Source organism: Ruditapes philippinarum, unplaced genomic scaffold, assembly GCF_026571515.1.
Source record: "Ruditapes philippinarum isolate M1 unplaced genomic scaffold, ASM2657151v2 ctg13715_1_1_1_1, whole genome shotgun sequence".
Lineage (NCBI taxonomy): Eukaryota > Metazoa > Mollusca > Bivalvia > Venerida > Veneridae > Ruditapes > Ruditapes philippinarum.
Genome location: NW_026865439.1, coordinates 46,643 through 66,785, shown reverse-complemented (window position 1 = coordinate 66,785; position 20,143 = coordinate 46,643). Strand labels below are relative to the sequence as shown.

The 20,143-nt window shown below is 31.6% G+C and overlaps 1 protein-coding gene across 1 annotated transcript in view; it reads right to left on the bottom strand.

The window, feature by feature from the left end:
- LOC132729006 (uncharacterized) overlaps positions 1 to 20,143 on the bottom strand; it is a gene marked incomplete at its 5' end in the record, with an annotated part of 37,278 nt that overhangs the window by 2,699 nt on the left and 14,436 nt on the right. Inside the window, 20 exons of the mRNA XM_060714730.1 lie at positions 30 to 117; positions 780 to 863; positions 1,297 to 1,452; positions 1,954 to 2,148; positions 2,916 to 3,191; positions 3,630 to 3,824; positions 4,471 to 4,641; positions 4,999 to 5,226; positions 5,923 to 6,153; positions 6,733 to 6,932; positions 7,353 to 7,719; positions 10,747 to 10,908; positions 12,231 to 12,725; positions 13,047 to 13,241; positions 14,018 to 14,236; positions 15,512 to 15,772; positions 16,102 to 16,290; positions 16,811 to 16,987; positions 17,529 to 17,668; positions 18,346 to 18,481. Coding sequence (XP_060570713.1) covers positions 30 to 117; positions 780 to 863; positions 1,297 to 1,452; positions 1,954 to 2,148; positions 2,916 to 3,191; positions 3,630 to 3,824; positions 4,471 to 4,641; positions 4,999 to 5,226; positions 5,923 to 6,153; positions 6,733 to 6,932; positions 7,353 to 7,719; positions 10,747 to 10,908; positions 12,231 to 12,725; positions 13,047 to 13,241; positions 14,018 to 14,236; positions 15,512 to 15,772; positions 16,102 to 16,290; positions 16,811 to 16,987; positions 17,529 to 17,668; positions 18,346 to 18,481 — 4,165 coding nt within the window. The remainder of the gene's footprint in view (positions 1 to 29; positions 118 to 779; positions 864 to 1,296; positions 1,453 to 1,953; positions 2,149 to 2,915; positions 3,192 to 3,629; positions 3,825 to 4,470; positions 4,642 to 4,998; positions 5,227 to 5,922; positions 6,154 to 6,732; positions 6,933 to 7,352; positions 7,720 to 10,746; positions 10,909 to 12,230; positions 12,726 to 13,046; positions 13,242 to 14,017; positions 14,237 to 15,511; positions 15,773 to 16,101; positions 16,291 to 16,810; positions 16,988 to 17,528; positions 17,669 to 18,345; positions 18,482 to 20,143) is intronic.

The following is a 20,143-nucleotide window of genomic DNA, read 5'->3' as shown; positions in this document are numbered from 1 at the left end:
AATTCACTAAAAACATAAAATATACCAACCTTTTAAGGTGTTTCCTCAGACAAGAGCTGCCCACGATAAGTACTACTAAAACAACAACTACACAGGTGACGACAATAATAGTAACAGCTGCAAAAACAAAGTTTAAAAGCAAAAGATATTTCTATATTTAAATCATAATAACTAAAATTAAAACTGTCATATTTTTTTCAGACCGAAATAACTAAAATGTTCAAACATTTCATGTTAGATTAGTTTTTTAAAGACATTACATACAGTAAATATGTTAAAAGGTATTATAAAATCATATTGAATAGTATAGTATGTTTATGTATTCTTATCTTTTAATTTATCAGTTTTAACATGTTTTAATGAAAATAAAGATTATAATAAAATATAGAGGATATTTCTTTGTTTCACGTTAGATAGATAAGATCAGTCAATTTAAATATATACTATGCTCATATTTGATAAAAAATACTTTTTTTTAAAGAAATTTGATAAAATCTAGGTAACTCTTTTGCAGTATTTCAACGTGTGTGAAAGAATGCAAATAAATTATATTTGTGACGCTTCATTCCCTTTTACTGTTCAAGTTAATTTGTCATTTGTTAAAGTTTCAGAATTTACGGGAAAAGATGTAATAAACAAATATATGTATATATTCAAGACGACGAAAACTGTAGAACTCTAACATTAATTAATGCAATATATTTGAGGCTATTTACAAAAAAAAAACTTTTTCACTACACATTATAATAAAAATAAAATGAATCAAATATTGCACTTACTTGTGTAATTGTCCGTGTCGACTTGTTTTGTGTCGTCATCACTGTCATCATCATGATGAGAATCCGTTTCATTTGATATTTTCACTGTAATTAAGAATAAAAACTATTTTGGACTAAGACTTCCTACAAATCTGTTTTTGCCATTAGGTTTATAAGATATTGATAAAATAGATTTGACGCATGTTGTACATTGTAAACACCATTTATATGCAATCTAAACAAGGAACTTTTCCTCATCATAACTTTTGCAACTAGTATGACTCTTGTCTTTTATAGAATAACAAAGTCAGTAAGTGTTTTATTAAGCGATAACTCACTTTGAATCCATATTGTTTCGTGATCAGCGTCAGAAGCTTTATGCAAATTAATATAGCACAGTGTTAGTGTGACAGCTTCCATCATATTTATATTTATGTATATTTTGCATAGTTCTTATTTCATGTATATTCCATTTGTAAATGGATTAATGATGTAAATAACATATTTGTATTATTCTTTAAAATTAGAAATTAACTACCAGAACATTCAGATATATCCGAAGATCCAAATGTGGCTGTGGTATTCCCGGATGGACAAGAAAAGCACTCAGTCTGTCCAGTCAAAGGTTGATACGATCCAATTTCGCAATTTATACACTCGAAGTCAACAAGATATGTTCCCACTGGACACTGTGCTGGTGATTTAAGAAAAGAAAAAGAAAACAATATTGCAATTACAAATTTGGCATCCGTGAGAAAAGAAAAAAACACATCATGTTTATTCTATTGATATAATATATTCTTTAGAAATAAAAATAATTAACTCGAAACAAAAACAGTATAAAAAATATCACTTTTTACAAGCATACGAAAATACAATGTACAGTAATTTGTTAAATAATAAACTTTTTGTATTGATATATATTAATTTTCAATTTACATTATGCACGTCAATTTTAAAAATAATTCTTTTTCTATTCTGGAAATAATTTTTACAACATAATTGTAAATACAAAGTGTCAGAATTTATAGCATACAGCTAGAAAAAATCTTGCGAATCTAACTAGTGTTTCTTTAGATGAAAAAACATCATTTTAACAAAAATATAAAGACGAAATATTGAAAAGCATATCAGGACAAGCCAAATACTTTTAAATTGATTTAAAGTCAGGGTATTAAAGAGAAACATGTCGTACCACATAGGCCATCCGCACCTGCGTACCCATTTGGACACGAAACAGTGCCTACAAAATCTAATGTAGTGTTTTCAAGTGTATAATCGACACCGTTGACAGAAACTTGAAATATTGATTCTGTGTCGTTTTGCATATATTCAATGGCGTCGTTAATTGATCCAAGCGCATGAAGTAACTCTTGCATGGCAGAAGCCTCTAGATAAATTAATTGATAACAGAAGCTGCAATCTAAACCATTATGAGCATATACATGTATTTCAAAATTTGATATGCTACGAACTGTCATTTGGTGCTTACTGAAATAATACGTTACTATAGAAACCATTGTTGATGAAATAGCCCTTCATTGTGACTTGAATAGATTAGGCATAATCATCATATTCTTAACAATCAAGTTCTGGGAAACTCCACTGCGCATACATTTATGCGATACTTGTTTTGAATTTGTCTTAAATTTACACGAAAGTATTACGTATAAGGATCTACACAGCTACAGACATAAGCAATAAACAAATTACATTAACATAAACACAACTGTTTCAATGCGTTAGAGACATACAAGGTGTGTGTGTGTGTGTGTGTGTGTGTATGTGATTGGGTGCGTGTAAGTTCGCGTGTGTTTGTGCGTGCGTGCGTGCGTGCGTCCGTGTGTGTGTGTGAGAAACATCAATTTTATGAAGCCTTGGGTCGATTTTAAGATATATTTTTTAACTCATTCAGGGCAATTGTCATATCAAAGCGGCCATTCAAAAAATACAAAGTTTACAAAGACAAATATATGCAATATGAATATAGTATCAAATAAATAACATTAAAAGTCTCAGATATTTCGTCAGCTAGTACATAAAATATAGTTGGTCATAATAGTCAATGTATATAATTGTCAATTAGGAATTATATAAATCAAAGTACACATAAAGCATGTTAGAATAAGAACCGAAATGTGCTTCATTAATTTATACCTGTTCCATTAGAAAGATAACCTGCCACATCTAAATCGCCTGTATCTGACAGTTTAACTGACAAATACACCTTTAATGTTGTTGACGGTGTTCTATTATGACTTTGGTAACTAGTAGAAACTGTTGTTGTTACTGTACATGCTTCATTAGAAATACAATTAACTCCAGATAAATTATTCTCAACTGCCGCAGTAACATCGTTTTGCGCCGACACGGAAATAGGCTGTGTGTACTCCACAGTTACTAGTGTCCCCAAAACATTTGGTCGATTTAACTCTAAATAATTAAGTTATAAATGTTTTTATTGTAGACTTATATAACTTAACTTTCTTTTTACATTTAATACTTTTATAAACAAATAAATTGCTCGTCTATAATCTTAGTATCTTTTAAAAATAAGCAGTAAATCTTATAACAAATAACCGTACGCCAACTTTATGTTATACAGTCCAATTTGCTGGTAATCGAAAGAAACATGTGAAGAAAACAAAAATCGATTAACTTAGACGTTTATCGATGAAATCAATAACTCCATATGCATATCTCCTTCCGACGTTTTTAAAGTTATTATAATATCATTTTAGAATAAAAAGCTTCAATTTTGCTTTCATGTGTAATATGGTCATACGAATTCTAATTTCGACGTACTGTTCGAAATATTGTCACTAATAGAAATAGAGTTTCGAGCTCTAGAGAACAAGTAATTTCACGTACCAACACATTCTGGGAGTTTTTCAGTTGGAAGCCATTTATGCCCTGTTGAATCACCACATGTATATTCAAGAAAGTTTGTTTGTCCATTGCTTAAAGCTCGACCAGGAATACATGTCATGTTACATGTCTGCAAAAAAGCTGACACATTGTGGCAGTTAACTACTGCACCATATCTACTTTTAAGCACTGGACAAGCTGAAAAATATAGTCACAATTGTGTTTACACTAAAACGTTGTTTTTTATTTTAGTTGACGGGTTTGACAGAAATGAAAAAAATATATGATTATACTCTTTGCTTACAACAAAAAAGTAATATAACATTAGGTTGACATTATTTTAGTTTTCCATTGTAAAGTTAAACTGATCAAATGTCTGTTAAAATTACGATTGGTTGATAATTGAAGAATGTTAAGATTGACATTTAAAAGCTGTATATAAAACAGAAAAATGCCGCTGACTCCTAATTTAGTATGATCATAAAAGGTAAAATGAGATGAATGAATAATTTGAAGCATTTCCGTCGTGTCCCCATTGGATCATTTACTTGGCGTAAGATATAAAAAGGAAAACAATAGCGGAAAAAAGGTTAGTTTGGATACACACAATGCAACTTTATATGAACCAATAATAGTTAAAACGTGCGTTAAATTTATTTGTAGATAATTTTCCAAATATTCAGTAATTTAAAATGTATTTTGTACTTTTCTTACATTTTAAATTGGACACGAAGACAGTACTTGAGTGTTATATTACAAAGTTATCATCTTGAGTAGGGTATATAATAAATCTTGGACATCATTATGTTCACAGTTTTCAAAGTTAAAACAAAATTAAACATACTTTGACATGCTTGGTCATTACACGTAATCAATTCTGTGTCACTTCCTTTACAATCATTGCCATAAGGAGAAGGAGGTGGATTGCTACAATGCCTTGATCTGGAATTAAGACCGCCGCCACAAGTGACGCCACAGCCGCTCCATTCGCCCCATTGAGACCAACCTCCATTCACTGTTTAAGATAACAAGAAATAGTATACAAATGTTTAGAAATGTAAAGAAAGAAAATGTAAAGAAATGTAAGAAATGTTATCAGTACATTTTTAAGAATTAACAATCGCGCAATGCATTTGTATTGCTATATTGTTCTACACATCTTTCATATAAAGTTGTGTAAAACAAATTATGAGTTTTGACTTAAAACAATTACAAAAAACAATTTTATTAAAATAATTTCTACTGAGAACACAGGCTGAACTGTATAATGATTCTGGACAAGAAGGGATGAAAAAATTTATCAAATGGATGACGTTGTCGGATGAAAGTTGTGAAACAGCTCATATTAACTCAGCTTCACATCTCTTCCTACCTGGAGGTATATCACAAAACACTCCGCTATATCCTTTATAACAAGAACAGCTATATTTTCCACTGCCAGACTGACAATCGCCTTGAACACACTGGTTGTAAATGCAGTAATCCGGTGGTATATCACAAATAGCACCAGTCATTCCTCCGTGACAAATGCAAGAGAACTCGTTCACCATGTTCACGCAAGTGTGGTTCCCACAAGGGTTGTTAGCACATGCATTAAGCGCTAAAAAAGTTTATAATACTTAGATAATACGTTCTAAATTTCGTACTTTTTTGCTAAGTAATCATCCAATGATATCAGGCAATTTGAACTAATTTGCAATGGGTCCGCATTCCGTTAAGGACTTTGACTTTGTTCATGTACAGCCATTGAGAATGATATTTTATTAACATAACAATATTCATAATAATTTATTTCAACCGGTCCACTAGATTTAAAAATTATTCATCTATGACAGTTTAACTGACACAAGATTACTGAGTATCGTATTTCAACAGTAAATCAGTCTGAATATATGAATAGGCTGAAATCATGAACTACAAAATTTCTATATATATAATAATAATATATACAAAAAATGAAAACAAGTGCCGGAAAAAGTCACATATAAATAAAACAAAAAACACAGTCCATGAGTTAACTTATCTAATTAATTGCCAACCGGTTTCTCTTATGATCATCAGGGCAAATGTGACGTCGTGGCAAATAATTGAATAAGTTAACCCATGGACTGTGTTTTTTGTTATATATATATATATATATATATATATATATATATATATATATATATATATATATATATATATATATATATATATATATATATATATATATATATATATATATATATATATATATATATATATATATATATGTATGTAAACATTAAGTATGCTAAAAATGCGATTGGATTTTTACGTTCACATGCGGTTGATGTTATAATAGCAATGCCGTTTCTGACATTTGGCAAAATTCCTGACATTGAAAAAACTTCGTCGCTGTGTGTAATTGTACATGTCCGTGACAATGACTTAATGTCATCTTCAGTAAGTGCACGGCCATAAAGGACTAGTCCTGACACGTACAACCCTGAAGTTATATAAATAAAAATTTTAAATTTAAAGATACAATATTCCATTGCAATAAAAACTTAATTATTTAGAAGGTATTTGTTTTAGAAATTTTACATGACAAAGGCTTTGCTTGACAAACACAAAGTGCAGAATAGCTTTCTAAGTCGAATGTAAATAATACATGATTTTGTACTATTGTTTTCTCAACAGTCGGTAAATGTTTGCTTTAACTCAATTGTATATATGAATTTATGCGAACCTATGTGTTAGGATTTGAAACTGCCTTTTCTTTAGCATTTAAAGACATCAAATAGTAAATTCAAACTGTAACAGTGGTATGGCAGAATGTATATTTTTTCCTACATATTGTGTTTGGAATGAACAAACAAAATTATCTTAAAAACGAAATGAACGTGTCCAAAGTTCGAATTATTTTTTTCAAACAAATTATTAATTGAAATGTTATCGAGTTTTATGTCAGATATACTCGAAGAATCTCCTTGTCATTAGATAATAAAATACTCTTTATCGCAAATATGATTTTATTAATATAAACGTAGCCTTTAAAATACATGAGTACGTTGTTTGACCAGCATCATTATAGTTGTTGACATCCATGTTAAACCCCAAAAGCTCTAAATTATTAGGTAAGTACCATAGAAATTCAAGCAACTTAAATTCAAGCAACACTGGCCATCAGACACTGTGCGTGACAGTTCAATTGTAATTCCCACCTCGTCAACTTCCAATGACCCTGCGACATATAATCGAAAAGTGCCAGAGACTATATCAATTTCACAAATAATGTGTGTCCAGTAATTGTATGACAACCTTCCCATAGTCAAAACAACGTTGCTGAAAATAGGAATATGAACTTATTACATTTGTTTTAAAAAATACTGCTTTTTTATTATAAAATATACGTGCAGCTATAAAAAATACTTACTAGTTTAGGTGATGAAAATATTAAAGGCAATAAAAGTGATTAAAATATAAAAGAAATAAGGTTAAGTACTTGGAATGTATTGTTTTTTTAATAATACTTCTATACAAAAAGTATTCCCTTATTATGTGTCTTATTCTGTACTACTTTAATTTCAAGATTGATTTTATATTTTTAACAATTCCGCCTATGATGAAAACAACGTAAATCTCTAATATTTTTGCAAAATGAAACTGACACATTCACAGCGAAGATCAAGCAAACACTTTTGACAATAAAAACAAATAGTGACACTTTCAACAACCAAGTAATTTGTAATCTTAGACTCGTACCCTGATTCAACTTGTATCGAGATCTCACTTGCTACTCGAAGATTTATAATATCACCGTTGGAATCACCAATGACGATTGTCGTATTTTTATGTATCTCATTATGTGCCTTAAGCCAAACAGACATTGTCAAAACTTGTGTCTGATTTGCTGTGAAAGAACCAATAATAGTCCTTTCAGCTAAACCATTTGCGAACACATCAAAGTAGACACAATCATCTGCGGATGTTCTGCTCGTTTTATTAGTTGTTGTACCAACAGGACATGAGAGACATCTAGATTGACCCTTTTCCGTTTGGTAAGTGCCAAATGGACAAGCTGAACATTCCTCCATTGTAGTACTGGAGAAATAGCCGGGGCTGCATAATTCTGTAATATTTTTAAAAAATTCAATTTGGTCTACATGTAATACGGTTTGTGATTTAATAATGTTTCAAACAAATATGATATGATTTTTTTAATCGAATAAACATAAGCTTAACCTTTTAGTAAAATGTATCGAAGAAAGATTGTAAACAAGTTATAAATAACAAGAAAAGCATTGATGCAAAGCATCAAATGCGACACCAAAAAAATTTGATCAAGTTTTGCACCTAAATGCTTAACAAAAGATGTGTACTTTATAGAAGTACAATTACATGTGACCTGGAGGCTAGGACCCTGTTTAAGTTGAAAGTTGAACCCAAAAGAATAGACTCTGTCTAGACTCTAGTAGAATGAGTACCAGCCACATCCACCAGCTGCTGTCTATCAGAGATAAGACTTGAACCATGTAAGAATATCATTACCTATGGCAGATGCTTGAAGTTTCATGAAGAAGAAGAAGAAGAACTTCATGTGCAGTATAGTGTGATCAACTGTATCAAATGCCTTTTGTAGATCTAAAAGCATCATGCAATACTGCCTTTGTTTATTTCAAATTTAAAACAATCTGTTACATGAATCAAACATTTGTCAGTTGAAAAACCACTTCTAAACCCTGACTGAAACTGCCTGACCATGATTCGAACCCATGACTGTCAGAGGACCAACTGAGCTATCAGGCCGGCTACAAATTTTCTCTTTTAAACCACAACATATTTCCCACTATATTGATTTGTGTCCTTAAATTTTTTATGTTTACAGAGCAGAGAGAATTACACTCAGGGTTATATGCAGTCACAGGATGAGAAAAACTTTCAGCTTGACCAAAACTCGAACCTGTGACCCACAGAATAGTGTACCGCGGCTGTAGCGATTGAGCTATCTGGCCGCTTACACATTTTCTCCCCTAAATAGTGAACAGTTCTAAACCGTGATGATACTTTTAGATTTTTAAATTAACAAGGAGATTAATTCTTAATTAAACAAATAAGAAAAAAAACTTAAAATACAGAAAACCTGAAACCCAAAAGAACACCTTAAACAGCAAAATTATGAAATGTTGCAGGCTCAGTTTTATTAGGCCATGCAAAGTAATGGTGGAAAGTATTCATAAAAAGTTAGATGGTCATGTGACAGCATTAATTGCAGAAAATCGGATAGCTTTCAACATCCGGATACTGCTACACTTTGTAAAAACAATCATTCTGTGCAATAGATTAACGTAATATGGATAAAATCAATAGGATAATCGTTTACAACAGTTCAATTCCTATCCTAATACTCATTTGCAGGTGAACGTTCTTCTTGTAGGAAAATTTTGAAAATATATAAATTAATGAACAAGATTACGGTATCAATGTAGACCACAACGATATTCGAAATCTGGGTTTTAGTATTGCCAATACTACTAAAGGACAAGATGTTAAACTGAGTCTGCAATTTCGTGAAAATAATATCACAATACACATGCTTTTTACACGACGTTATTAAATACAAATATAACAACATATTTGTTTACTTGATTTTTACGAATCAAAATAAAACTAATTAACGCAACATGACATCAACTGATAATAATAACTGCTCTTTCCATAGGCCAAAATAAAAAAAACATTCCATAAGACCATAAGAGACGACGCCGCTCACCGGCGTCGACAATAATAAAATATAATAATATTAAAATTATATTATCAAAATAAATTATTATTAAAAAACTAGAAGGGCTTTTGTCACAAAATCAAATGTCTCCAAAAACTATGTATCCTGTGAATTATGGTGAAAATCCCACCAGCAGTTTGGCATGTGATAGGCGGACAGGACTTTTCTATTTTAAACTCTGGTATCCATATGCAGCGAAGCAGAACATGCCGGCAATATGCAAGGGATGGTAATGATAACTTATGTGAATTGTGAAAGCAGGACAAGATAATTATTTCTATTAAATAATAGTAACTATGATGTTTACTATAATAATTTGCAAAGTCAGTTTAATACGCCTCTATCAAGTAAATACTCATAAAATTAAATGTTTTCATACGATTTTGCAATTATATAATTTAGGTTCAGTATTTAAATTTTATACAAAACTACAAGGCAAACAATATCTTTTATATACATCACAATAGAAGATGCCGATTGGAAGCTGTAAAAAGTTTCTCCGTACTACCTTCAGTGTTGCTATAATTTCTGGTCTTTTGGGATCATTGATTCCAGCACTTCAAATTGTTGAAAATTGAGTATCCCTCTTGCCGATGATAGGGGGCGTGAGGAATGTGGCTTTTTATTATGCCTCATGTAAATGCTCAGTCGAAAAATAAAACAGGAATCCGTAAAGAAAGTCCAAAAAGACAAAATTGAAATGTTGAAGGCTTGGGTTGATTGCGCATGCTGATGGACGTCATTTTCAAATGTAAACTACTGTCCACTCCCCCAGCACCGGTTTAATCAGAATTCAACATTTAAACATGAAAATGGTGAGTTTTTTTTTTTAATTTAGAAACATTCGCAGATATATTCATACGGCGGTTATCACGGAACCTTTGATGTTACACTTTTAAGAAAAACTAAACAAAGTGGGTTTTTGAAGGGCATCAGAGTTAATGAAACCTAAATATCACATACCTATAGGTATAAGACGTATAAGAAAAATTAAAAAGAAACAGGCAACATATCCTAAGGGTAATTTAACATTATTCAAGTAGGAATTATGGAACCACATTACTAGAAAAATGCCGAAAAGTAAAAACTGTAAGTACTATAAACACTACAATAATGTTGTGCTGAAAGATCTTCAAGGATCGAAAAAATAACATCACTTATGTTATGTACGGGGCAATTTTTACGGCCTCCACATGGCACAGACAACGCTGGAATGGCGATACACCGAGCCTGCAATTCTATTTAATTCTATTGTGATAGATGCTTTCGAAGGATCACACTTTCTCCAGATTTTTGTAGCATAAATCTAAAGTTTAAAAAAGTAAATTTTGTTTTAAAATAAGATATAAATAATGAAACAGGAAGTTGACTCACTTATACATTTACGAATGTCTTTGGCACCCTTTGCTAAAGTACTGTAGCCGTTTTCACAAAGATTGCATTTGATGGCCCCTTCACGGGCATTATATTCCCCTATCTTACAAGCCTCACAATTCCCCGATTCAGAGTCCAAGTAAAACCCTGGTGGACAAGGTTCTGTAAAAACACAATTTAAGGGATACCTAATTAGTATAAATTATTTAAGGTTAATTGTTTGATGAAATAATAATACATTCAATATCTGCGCTTTTCAGCAAGATTTACATGAACTTGTTGGATTTACTTGTGGTGCAATAATGTCTGCACGATAAATTTAGAGTTTTCAAGCATAACTACATAACTGTGCATGCTATTAGAAAATGATAAAAGAAGTATTTTAAAGAAAATAATCGGCGTATTTTATATAAGCCAAAATATAATTTATGGCAAATATCTTTGAATCTTTAAATCTTTAATAATAAAAATGTATTACAAACGTTTTAAAATCAGGATTGTTTTCTACAAACAGTTCCTCACATTGTTTTATTCAAAGTAAATAATCTTCATTTAACACATCCCATTTTTTAAAATGCTTTAAGAAGCATGTTTAAATCTCTATATACACGTATCTAGGTATTTATCAATAATTCAAATATTTTACCAATTACTTCAAGGTTACTATCTAGGTTTTTATCAATAATTCAAATATTTTACCCATTACCTTAAGGTCACTATCTAGGTATTTATCAATTATTCAAATATTTTACCCATTACTTCAAGGTTACTTATACTATCTAAGTATTTATCAATAATTCAAATATTTTACCAATTACTTCAAGGTTACTATCTAGGTATTTATCAATAATTCAAATATTTTACCCATTACTTCAAGGTTACTATCTAGGTATTTTTATATTTTTCCCATTAACTTCATAAGCATTTTGTGAAAAATGGCCGTTTTCATTGAAAAGTCTCCCGTTACAAGTTCAAATTGCAATAACACTATAAAAACTCCTTAAATACTGATCAAACTTGGCGCAAATGTTGACTGGACCATTGCCGTTGTATCGACATGCTCAGTCTTAAAGGCCCTCGTTACTATGGCAACGAGGGCCTATCTCAAATTTGCCAAAAATCACTATTTGGCGTTGATTATTTCAATCAAAATTGATTTCAAAGTGCTGCATCTCCTTAATGGATTGAAATGCAGACAAAGACTTTTAAGCGTTGGTTACACGTTACCTTATGATCGACTTTGGGTCATATTTAGCTCTCACAAGTCCAAAAATTTTATTTGCGATGAGGGGGACTACCGCCCCCTTCAAACCCCCAAATACTAGTAGAAGGGGGCACATCCCCCTTCTTGCAACCCCCTGATGTATCTTTTGGATAGGGTGTGGCGCCTTAAAAGTGGTCACTTTTTTAAACAACATTTCTCAAACAAAAGCATGTGTTGGGAGCCTAAATAAGGCATGTTTTCACCATTTGAGATAACTTACTGCATGACAGACTTCCTGTATCAACTTTATACCCCAGATCGCAAAACAAATCTGAGGTACCCCTATGCACGCCGCCAATTCGTAATGTAAAGCCCTTCGCATTTACAATTACTCCGCCATGAGCATCTTTCTCTATTTTGTCTGCTATACTATTCAAATCATTAGCAAGATCGGAGTAGGGATTTTGTATTGACTTGTCCCCTGTATGCCATTTTTTCATAATATTGAATCTTATTAAACCGTACGCATTACGTTTGAAGATAACGTGTGAAGTTGCAGATTTCCGTTTTCTGCTCGAGGTATTACCGCAAAAGACATTTAAGTTATCTATTTTGCACGTGTTGTTGTCGGGACAAATAGAATTATCGACATCAGCTTTTACTCCGGATAAGTAGACTAAAACCTGTCTTTTTATCTGAGCTTTTGTGTTATTGTCATTGCAATCTCCGTCATAGTAAAGTTCTACAGGTAGATTCAACCAAGGTAATGATGAAACTGCAATACAGCGTGATTAAATAACATTTTATATATAATTTTCACTACTATCATTGTTGTTGTCGTAAATATTTTTCATAAGAATACAAAGAAACTGTGGATGGTCATTATGCTCTGCGCAAACCATGCTTAGTTCAAAACAATGGGTATGATATTTATTTCTTTTTTTCTTATTGTATTTATTTTTATTATGATAATGTTTTATAAATATGGTAATTTTCTTAGAATTGAATTGCAGTAAAACAAATCATAGCAAATTTAGTATAAATTAATTACAAAATTACAATCATAAAAGACGCTTGATGTAAATCATAAACATACCTATGCAGTCAGGAAAAGCGTCTAAAGGATACCAATTGCCACTGTCTTGACACGATAGCCTCCCTCGAAATTGCGTTCCCACAGACGGTATATCGTATCCTTTTTGACAAGACATGACGTGAAGAGGTCGAGCGTTTATAGAGTCAGTCGTTAAACTGCCGTATAAGGGCGGGTCTATTGGCGGACACTCAACAACTGTAGAACGTTGGCATAAATGAGGAAGAAATATATGATGATAAGTCTTAAGGTTATTTGACGTTTCATTTATTAGCTGATAAAAAACAGAATTTGTTTATCATATAAAGGATATTGAATGAGTGTAAGTTCAATACTGAATTTATTGCACGAGTTGAATAATATTATTTTATTCAACGAGTGCAATAAATTCAGTAATGAACTTACACAAATTCAATATTCTATTTATCACATACCCAAAATAAAGACCGTTTAAAGTGAAATAAGAGTCATTTTTCATTGACGCGCCTATAGTATAACGCTTACATAAAGCGCGTCTTTACACTATGTTTGTATAACGCTAATGACGTCACGTCAAAATATATGCACGGCCGTGCAGTATCATATTTACGGAGTCGCAAAATCGGCACGGGTGTGTGATAAAAAGTAATATCAAACTTGGTTCTCTTGCGAATCCCGCAAGTATGGAATCTTCCTAGCTTTTACTCTTTAAAAAAAATAATTAAACTCCAAACAAATTGCTAATGAGTTCTGACCAGACGTTGCTGTTCGTTAATAATAATAATATTTCATAATAATGTAAGCATTTCCAAATGAACCATTTAATTAGTATATTGACATGTTGCGTATGCAGTCTTGTTTGAAATTATGTAAGAAAATAGAAGGATCCTTTTGCACTTAACACTTTGTCTATTTCCCTTATTTCCCTTGCAGAAGCAAGTGCTGACATTGAAAAGTGTAAATGAATTTACTGTAAACAGTGATAAATAATATACCTTCACAAAACTGTGGATATTCTTGTCCCCATCTCCATTTCCCTTTATCAGTCACGCCATCACGTTCACATGTTAATAGGTTAGAGCCATTCAATGGCAGATTAAGGTCACAGTAAAGTGTACATGAAACACCATAATAAAATGACGTATCGCTGCAATTGTACATCATGAAACGAGAGTTGCTTAAAGAATCCGTCGGGCCAATGAAACATCGAATTACTGAATAAAAAAACATTTTAGTAGCCATTTGCTGTTCATATAAAGAAAATGTGTATGCTTTGACTACTACATACAATTATATGGCATCGATTTACTAATGTCTTCCAATAACTTTTTACTTAAAACGTTAATGAAACCTAATTTGTTTATTTTCTAATGGCATCGTTGACCTTTCTATTGTTCTATAGTCAATATCGGAAATGAATCATAATATGACATTATTGACCGGTGCACCTAAACAACGCGCCAAGTGACATCGTTTAGTTTATTCTTTGTTTCAAAATGAATAGGATGTGCGTTCCTAAAATATGATTTTTACATTATTTTTACGTTTTAGGGCGACCACGCTTCCTAAGTAAAAGGAGTAAACCCGTCACGGTTGTTTTCTATTCAATTCAAATCGAATTAGATCACGTGACACTCGTCCCGTCGTTAAAAGGAATTAACTTAAATGCGTTTAAAATACACACGGACAATTTTAAACGATTAAGGAAGCATTTTAAAATATTTTTTAGGAATTATATCTATGACATTTTAGTTATCAAAGAAAAAAATGGCAAAGTAATATTTCTATTACACATTCCATGTTTTACATGTGCTTGAAGCGATGTATTATATTTTCATATCTCTATCGATCCAATATTCATTTTTTCCATTATGTACTACAAGATCTATGTGCATGCTGTATTTTTTTTCTAAATATCAGTTTTAACATACTTATTGAAATACATTTGCATGACAAATTGACATTGGAAAAGACGTATGAAATAATGCAACGAAAAAAATGTAAATTGTATTCAAATGAATATACATGTACATATGATACAAGCCATTGGAGCCATCTTACTGAGATGCTTAAGTGGCAACGAAAAGTAATATAACTCCTAAAGAAAAACCAAGCTGAGTTTTATTGAACTTATATATGAGATGTCATAGATAGTAATAAAGTCTTTCATATCACTACCACCGTTATTCAATTCATAAGTTTTTAACTCAATGATCCCTACCTACCAGAAAGGAATCACAACACTGAGTTGAAATTTCTCCTATACGTTACATGTACTTGTATTGATCTTATATTATTATCTTTTAGTTCCAAAACAACATTGTTACTTCATAACTAATATGAAATTGATTGAGTTTTAATTTTATATTGTCGTTGTCAATCGATATCAGTCTCGATATATGGAATGCTACATTATTGTTGTGTCCTTCAACGGTATGTTTTTACATTGCAAAACGTTAAAATATGGTAAACGGTAACTATATATTTACCTTTAACTTCTAACTGTATTGTGCATTCAGAGAGTGCTACAAAGGAATTACCAGCAATGTCAGTGGTTTTATATGTCACCGAATGAATACCTTCTGGCAAAATGTCTCCTTGTGTGGGACCAGATGTTTGCAATATAACTGGATTTGAATCAATGTTGTCAGTAGCTGTTGGAACAATCCATTTTACAGTGGTGCTAAATGTACCACGATCAGCGTAGAATGTCTGAAAGGTGTGGCAAGAAATGACAGGAGGTTCATCATCTGTAAAATGATTCGGAATTATTTAAAAAATGCTTTGACCAGCCGAGTCGACAAAATACTCATTTTCAAAATTTGTACTGGCAAATAATTGCATACATGTAGTCAAGACTGCTGTGTGCAGACGTTGTGACTGTACTGCTATTCTGAATATCAACTGATTTTCCATGCGATAATCTCGCATTCGCAGCAGCTAAGTATTTAACTACTTCCTATAGTCATTATTATTTTTTTTAAATATGTCATTTGTTGATCTTTCGTTTGAAAACAAAAGAATAAGATAGTTTTGTATGAATAAATAAATACAACAAGTGGTACAAAACAATACCCACCAACACAACTGACTATGTTGGTGTCCACAGACCATGTTTTATTCGCCCTACATGTCATTTTTGATGGTCCGTTCAATTTAAATCCATCACCACATGAGATCAGACAGTCATCATTGAATTCAAAAGTATTGGTTTTATCACACGTAACAATTCCGTTAGTAATAGAAAATGGAGGGTTGCATTTTACTTCTGCAAAGATATAACATTTTCATTACGGACTACATACCTATCAAACAAATAATTCATATACTTAAACCTAAAACAAAGCAAATATAATATATACTTTGGATATGTTAAACTTTCTTTTTAGCAACAAGTTTTTCAAAAGTTGGTTCTTCGTGTAACAATTTTAATATTTTTGAAAATATTCTTCATGCTTGATTTTCCAAGAGCGTTAGTTTTATAAGAACTGTAGGTTGTTCTGATAAATCTGAAGAAATTACAGAAACATAACTTTTTTTTATACCAATGAGTTATCTCAAGTGTTGTCCTGCTTACACATTTCTTTTATTTATACCTACTACATAAATCAATTTATGATATATTAAATAATATTTTCAGAGCAATAGGTACGAAACTTGTCTTCAGTTTAGTTTTCAGATAACCAATTGCAATATTGAAAAAGCTTAATGCTTATATCTCCAATAACGTCAATGTTCATATAAACATGAAGTTTAAAACAATCAAAGGGAAGCAACAGTAATATTACTTTTACATGTTGGTGAGTTATTCCAAGTTTCGTTCTGCTGGCATGTTGTTTTATTACTACCAACAATAACGTATCCATCAAAACATACAAACGTGCATTCTCCGCCGTATATATAACCATCTGGACACGAGACCTTTCGTCCATTCATGGGAGTAGGTGGCTCACTACATGTCAAGTCTTAAAATTTTAATATAAAACCAATATTAATGGAGTGATAAATTTACTGACAAACATTCCGGCACCTTTAGTAGAATAAATATATACCTGTTATACCTTAAAATGTATGCTGTTTTCTTTTCTTTCGCGTGCTTTATACAAACTGATTCCGCCTTATATAACATCTGACAGAGACCTTTCGTTCATTATGTTGCTGGTGCTCATACATGTCAAGTCTAAAATTTAAATTAAAACCAACTTACTTTGCGGTCGGTCACCATAACCGGCTTACATGGAAAACTAACAAGTAATTACATGCTGCTTTGCTACTTAGTGGTATGATTCAATCAACAGTAAACGACAAATTAATTTATGAACATATTTGTTTTAATGTCAGAGATCAATCGCTTGATGTTCGAAAAATCGATCCCAGGATAAAATTCTTTATATTAAGCTAAGCTAAGTTTGGAACTAAACAATGTAAAATAATTATAATAATTTCTACAAAGGTCAGAAACCCAACTAAAACACAAGTCATGCCGTCATGCAATTATTAACCTACATTTAACATGAAATGAAAAACTGCACATGTCCTTTAGTTCATGTTGGTCTTTGGCTGTATAAATAATAGAATGATTTCGCCCTTTGTTCGGTAATCCTGGAAACGGATCGCCTTTCTTTAAGCCATGTGTCTGTTCATTTCTAAAAAGGTAAATTATATACGAGTGTTTTATTGGTGACGTTTAAATTGTACATCTTAAAATAATTTGAAATTACAATGGATGATGTTAACACTTACCTGTAATACAGATATTGTTTAGTATCCTTATCATGAAAAGTTGATCATTCAAGCAATCAAATATTTTACCACCAAACATACGATATACTTAATATTTAAAGGGTGTTTATTGGATGTATGAAAAAAGCAACCAATCAAATATCTGTTATGAAAAAATAGTTTAAAAAATGAGAATAAAGATCAATAAGACAAGACGAAGTTCAAAGAACACAGCCACCGATATAACCCAAACCAGAATTGCAGACAGGCACCAACAAAACAAGTGAGAGGACACATGAGCGGTGAAAGGAGATGAGAGACACGTTATAAGTGAAAGTGTAAGAACTGAAACAGCTGTTACAGGAATTAAAGGGGCAGAGTTTGGTTGTAAAAATGGGGAAAGAGACAAAATGAGATAAGGGGAATGAAAAGGAAATACTTACTAGTAAAGACAATTCAACAAGATAGAACTTCACAGAACGTGTTAACATACAGAACAATTAACATTTCACGAGACATGCTTGAAAATTTGGAGGAACACAAAAGGGTACACTTTGGAAAGGTCCAAAAGTATGTATCATATTAATTAAGATATACATACGAAACAACAGATTGATCATCTGTTGCAGAAGGATCTGTCCATTTGACATGTACCGTCTTTTCCTTTCTGTTTGCTATATACACTGGCTGTATATCAGGGGGAGGGCAAACAGTGTACTTTGGTGCTTCAAGTTTTTCTTTAATAATAAATCACTTATTTTTATTAATGATGAATTCAAAAGAAATAATTGTTTTGTACGACAATTTCGTTCTTTAGAAAATCTTTTCTTGCACATATATTAAACTTTTATGTTACACTCGAAAGAAGCAATACTCAATATCTATGAACAATTATTGCGTTTATAAAACAGTTTTAAGTGCAGCTTTTATGTGTTTTCTTATAAAGCCAGGGCAGTATTCAATTTTGCAATTAAATATTTAGGATTGAAGATTAATACATAAAACAACAAAGATATAAAGGACGGGATTATTATAAATAACTGCGACAAAGAAGTTACTAATATTAATTGAATCAAAAGTCTGAAAGACAAAGATATCTATAAAGCAAGGAAATCAAACAAATAGGTGAAAATATTTCACAAAATTTCGATGTGTCGGCTCAAGTTTAACAATTCTTTATGTATTATGCTAATTAGAAAAAGCTTCAAATTGTTTTGTTTAGTTCAAAACCTAAATGTTTGATTCAATGTGAATCAGTGCTGCCGAATAACTGGACAAAATAGACATTTCCAGGTAAAATATATTGGTAAATTTCTTTATATTTCTATCTTTTATCATGTGAATAAGCTCGTTTCCTGCTAATCTTTAGTTTAGCTATAAACAAAGACTTAAACTGATTCTATTGATATGCTTAAACACTAGACGTGCGCATGCACGCATCCATTGTCATGAAAATGAAGAAACTTTAATTGGGATACAAGACAGCTTTTGGTTATTTCTTTTAATTTTGAAACAAATTATTTCTATAGTTATCCTTCACAATTCACGTCAAATCAATTTTTGTCATATGTTTAGTTTCATTATTTTTCAATGTTTGTTTGTTTCATCTTACACCTTTCCTTAACGAAATTTCAGTCATATAGGCGGGTAGTTTCCTAACCATCGTTCCTGGAGAGTTACACTAGTTCTAGACTATCTTTCTCCGTGCTAAACTACAAAAGCATCTCCCGGGGATCGAACCCACGCCAGAGAGGTTACTCGATTAGAGTCATCGACTTTAACACCTCGGCCGTGAAATGATTCGATACACGTATATATGTTCAATTACTTTAATAAATGTTAATAAAGAAAATAGATTTATTTTATAACGTACTTTCCATTTCAGGATCATTTCCCTTTACATGTACAGACAAAGGCACAGTTAAATTTCGTTCAAGAACAATTTCCAAAAAAGGTAAATGATAAAAGGAGAAAGCTTATACCTAAGCTAAAGGAGGCCAAACAAGCAGGGAAAGGGCGAGGTTAGCATATGATACCCTATATATAGTTGGAAAACCGGTGAAAGGGGATAATTCGAGCTTGGGATTCGAGGAGAATTGACTGGATATTCTATCATGGACAGTAAACGGTTTAACCTGTGAATGTATGATAACAGTGAGTTTGTTAATTTGATCTAAAAAATGACATTATATTTTTATATGAGTCTTGGACCAACAAAGATAGTGATATTGAACTTTCCAATTATGTGTCTTATAACTTTTATAGAAAATTTCAAAATAGAAATGAGAACATATGCAGTGCAGGAACTGTTTTGTACTTTAAAGAATGTTAAAAACCAAGTGGTTTGTACACATTATGACACTATTATTTGGTTGAAGTTAAACCGATATATTTTTTTT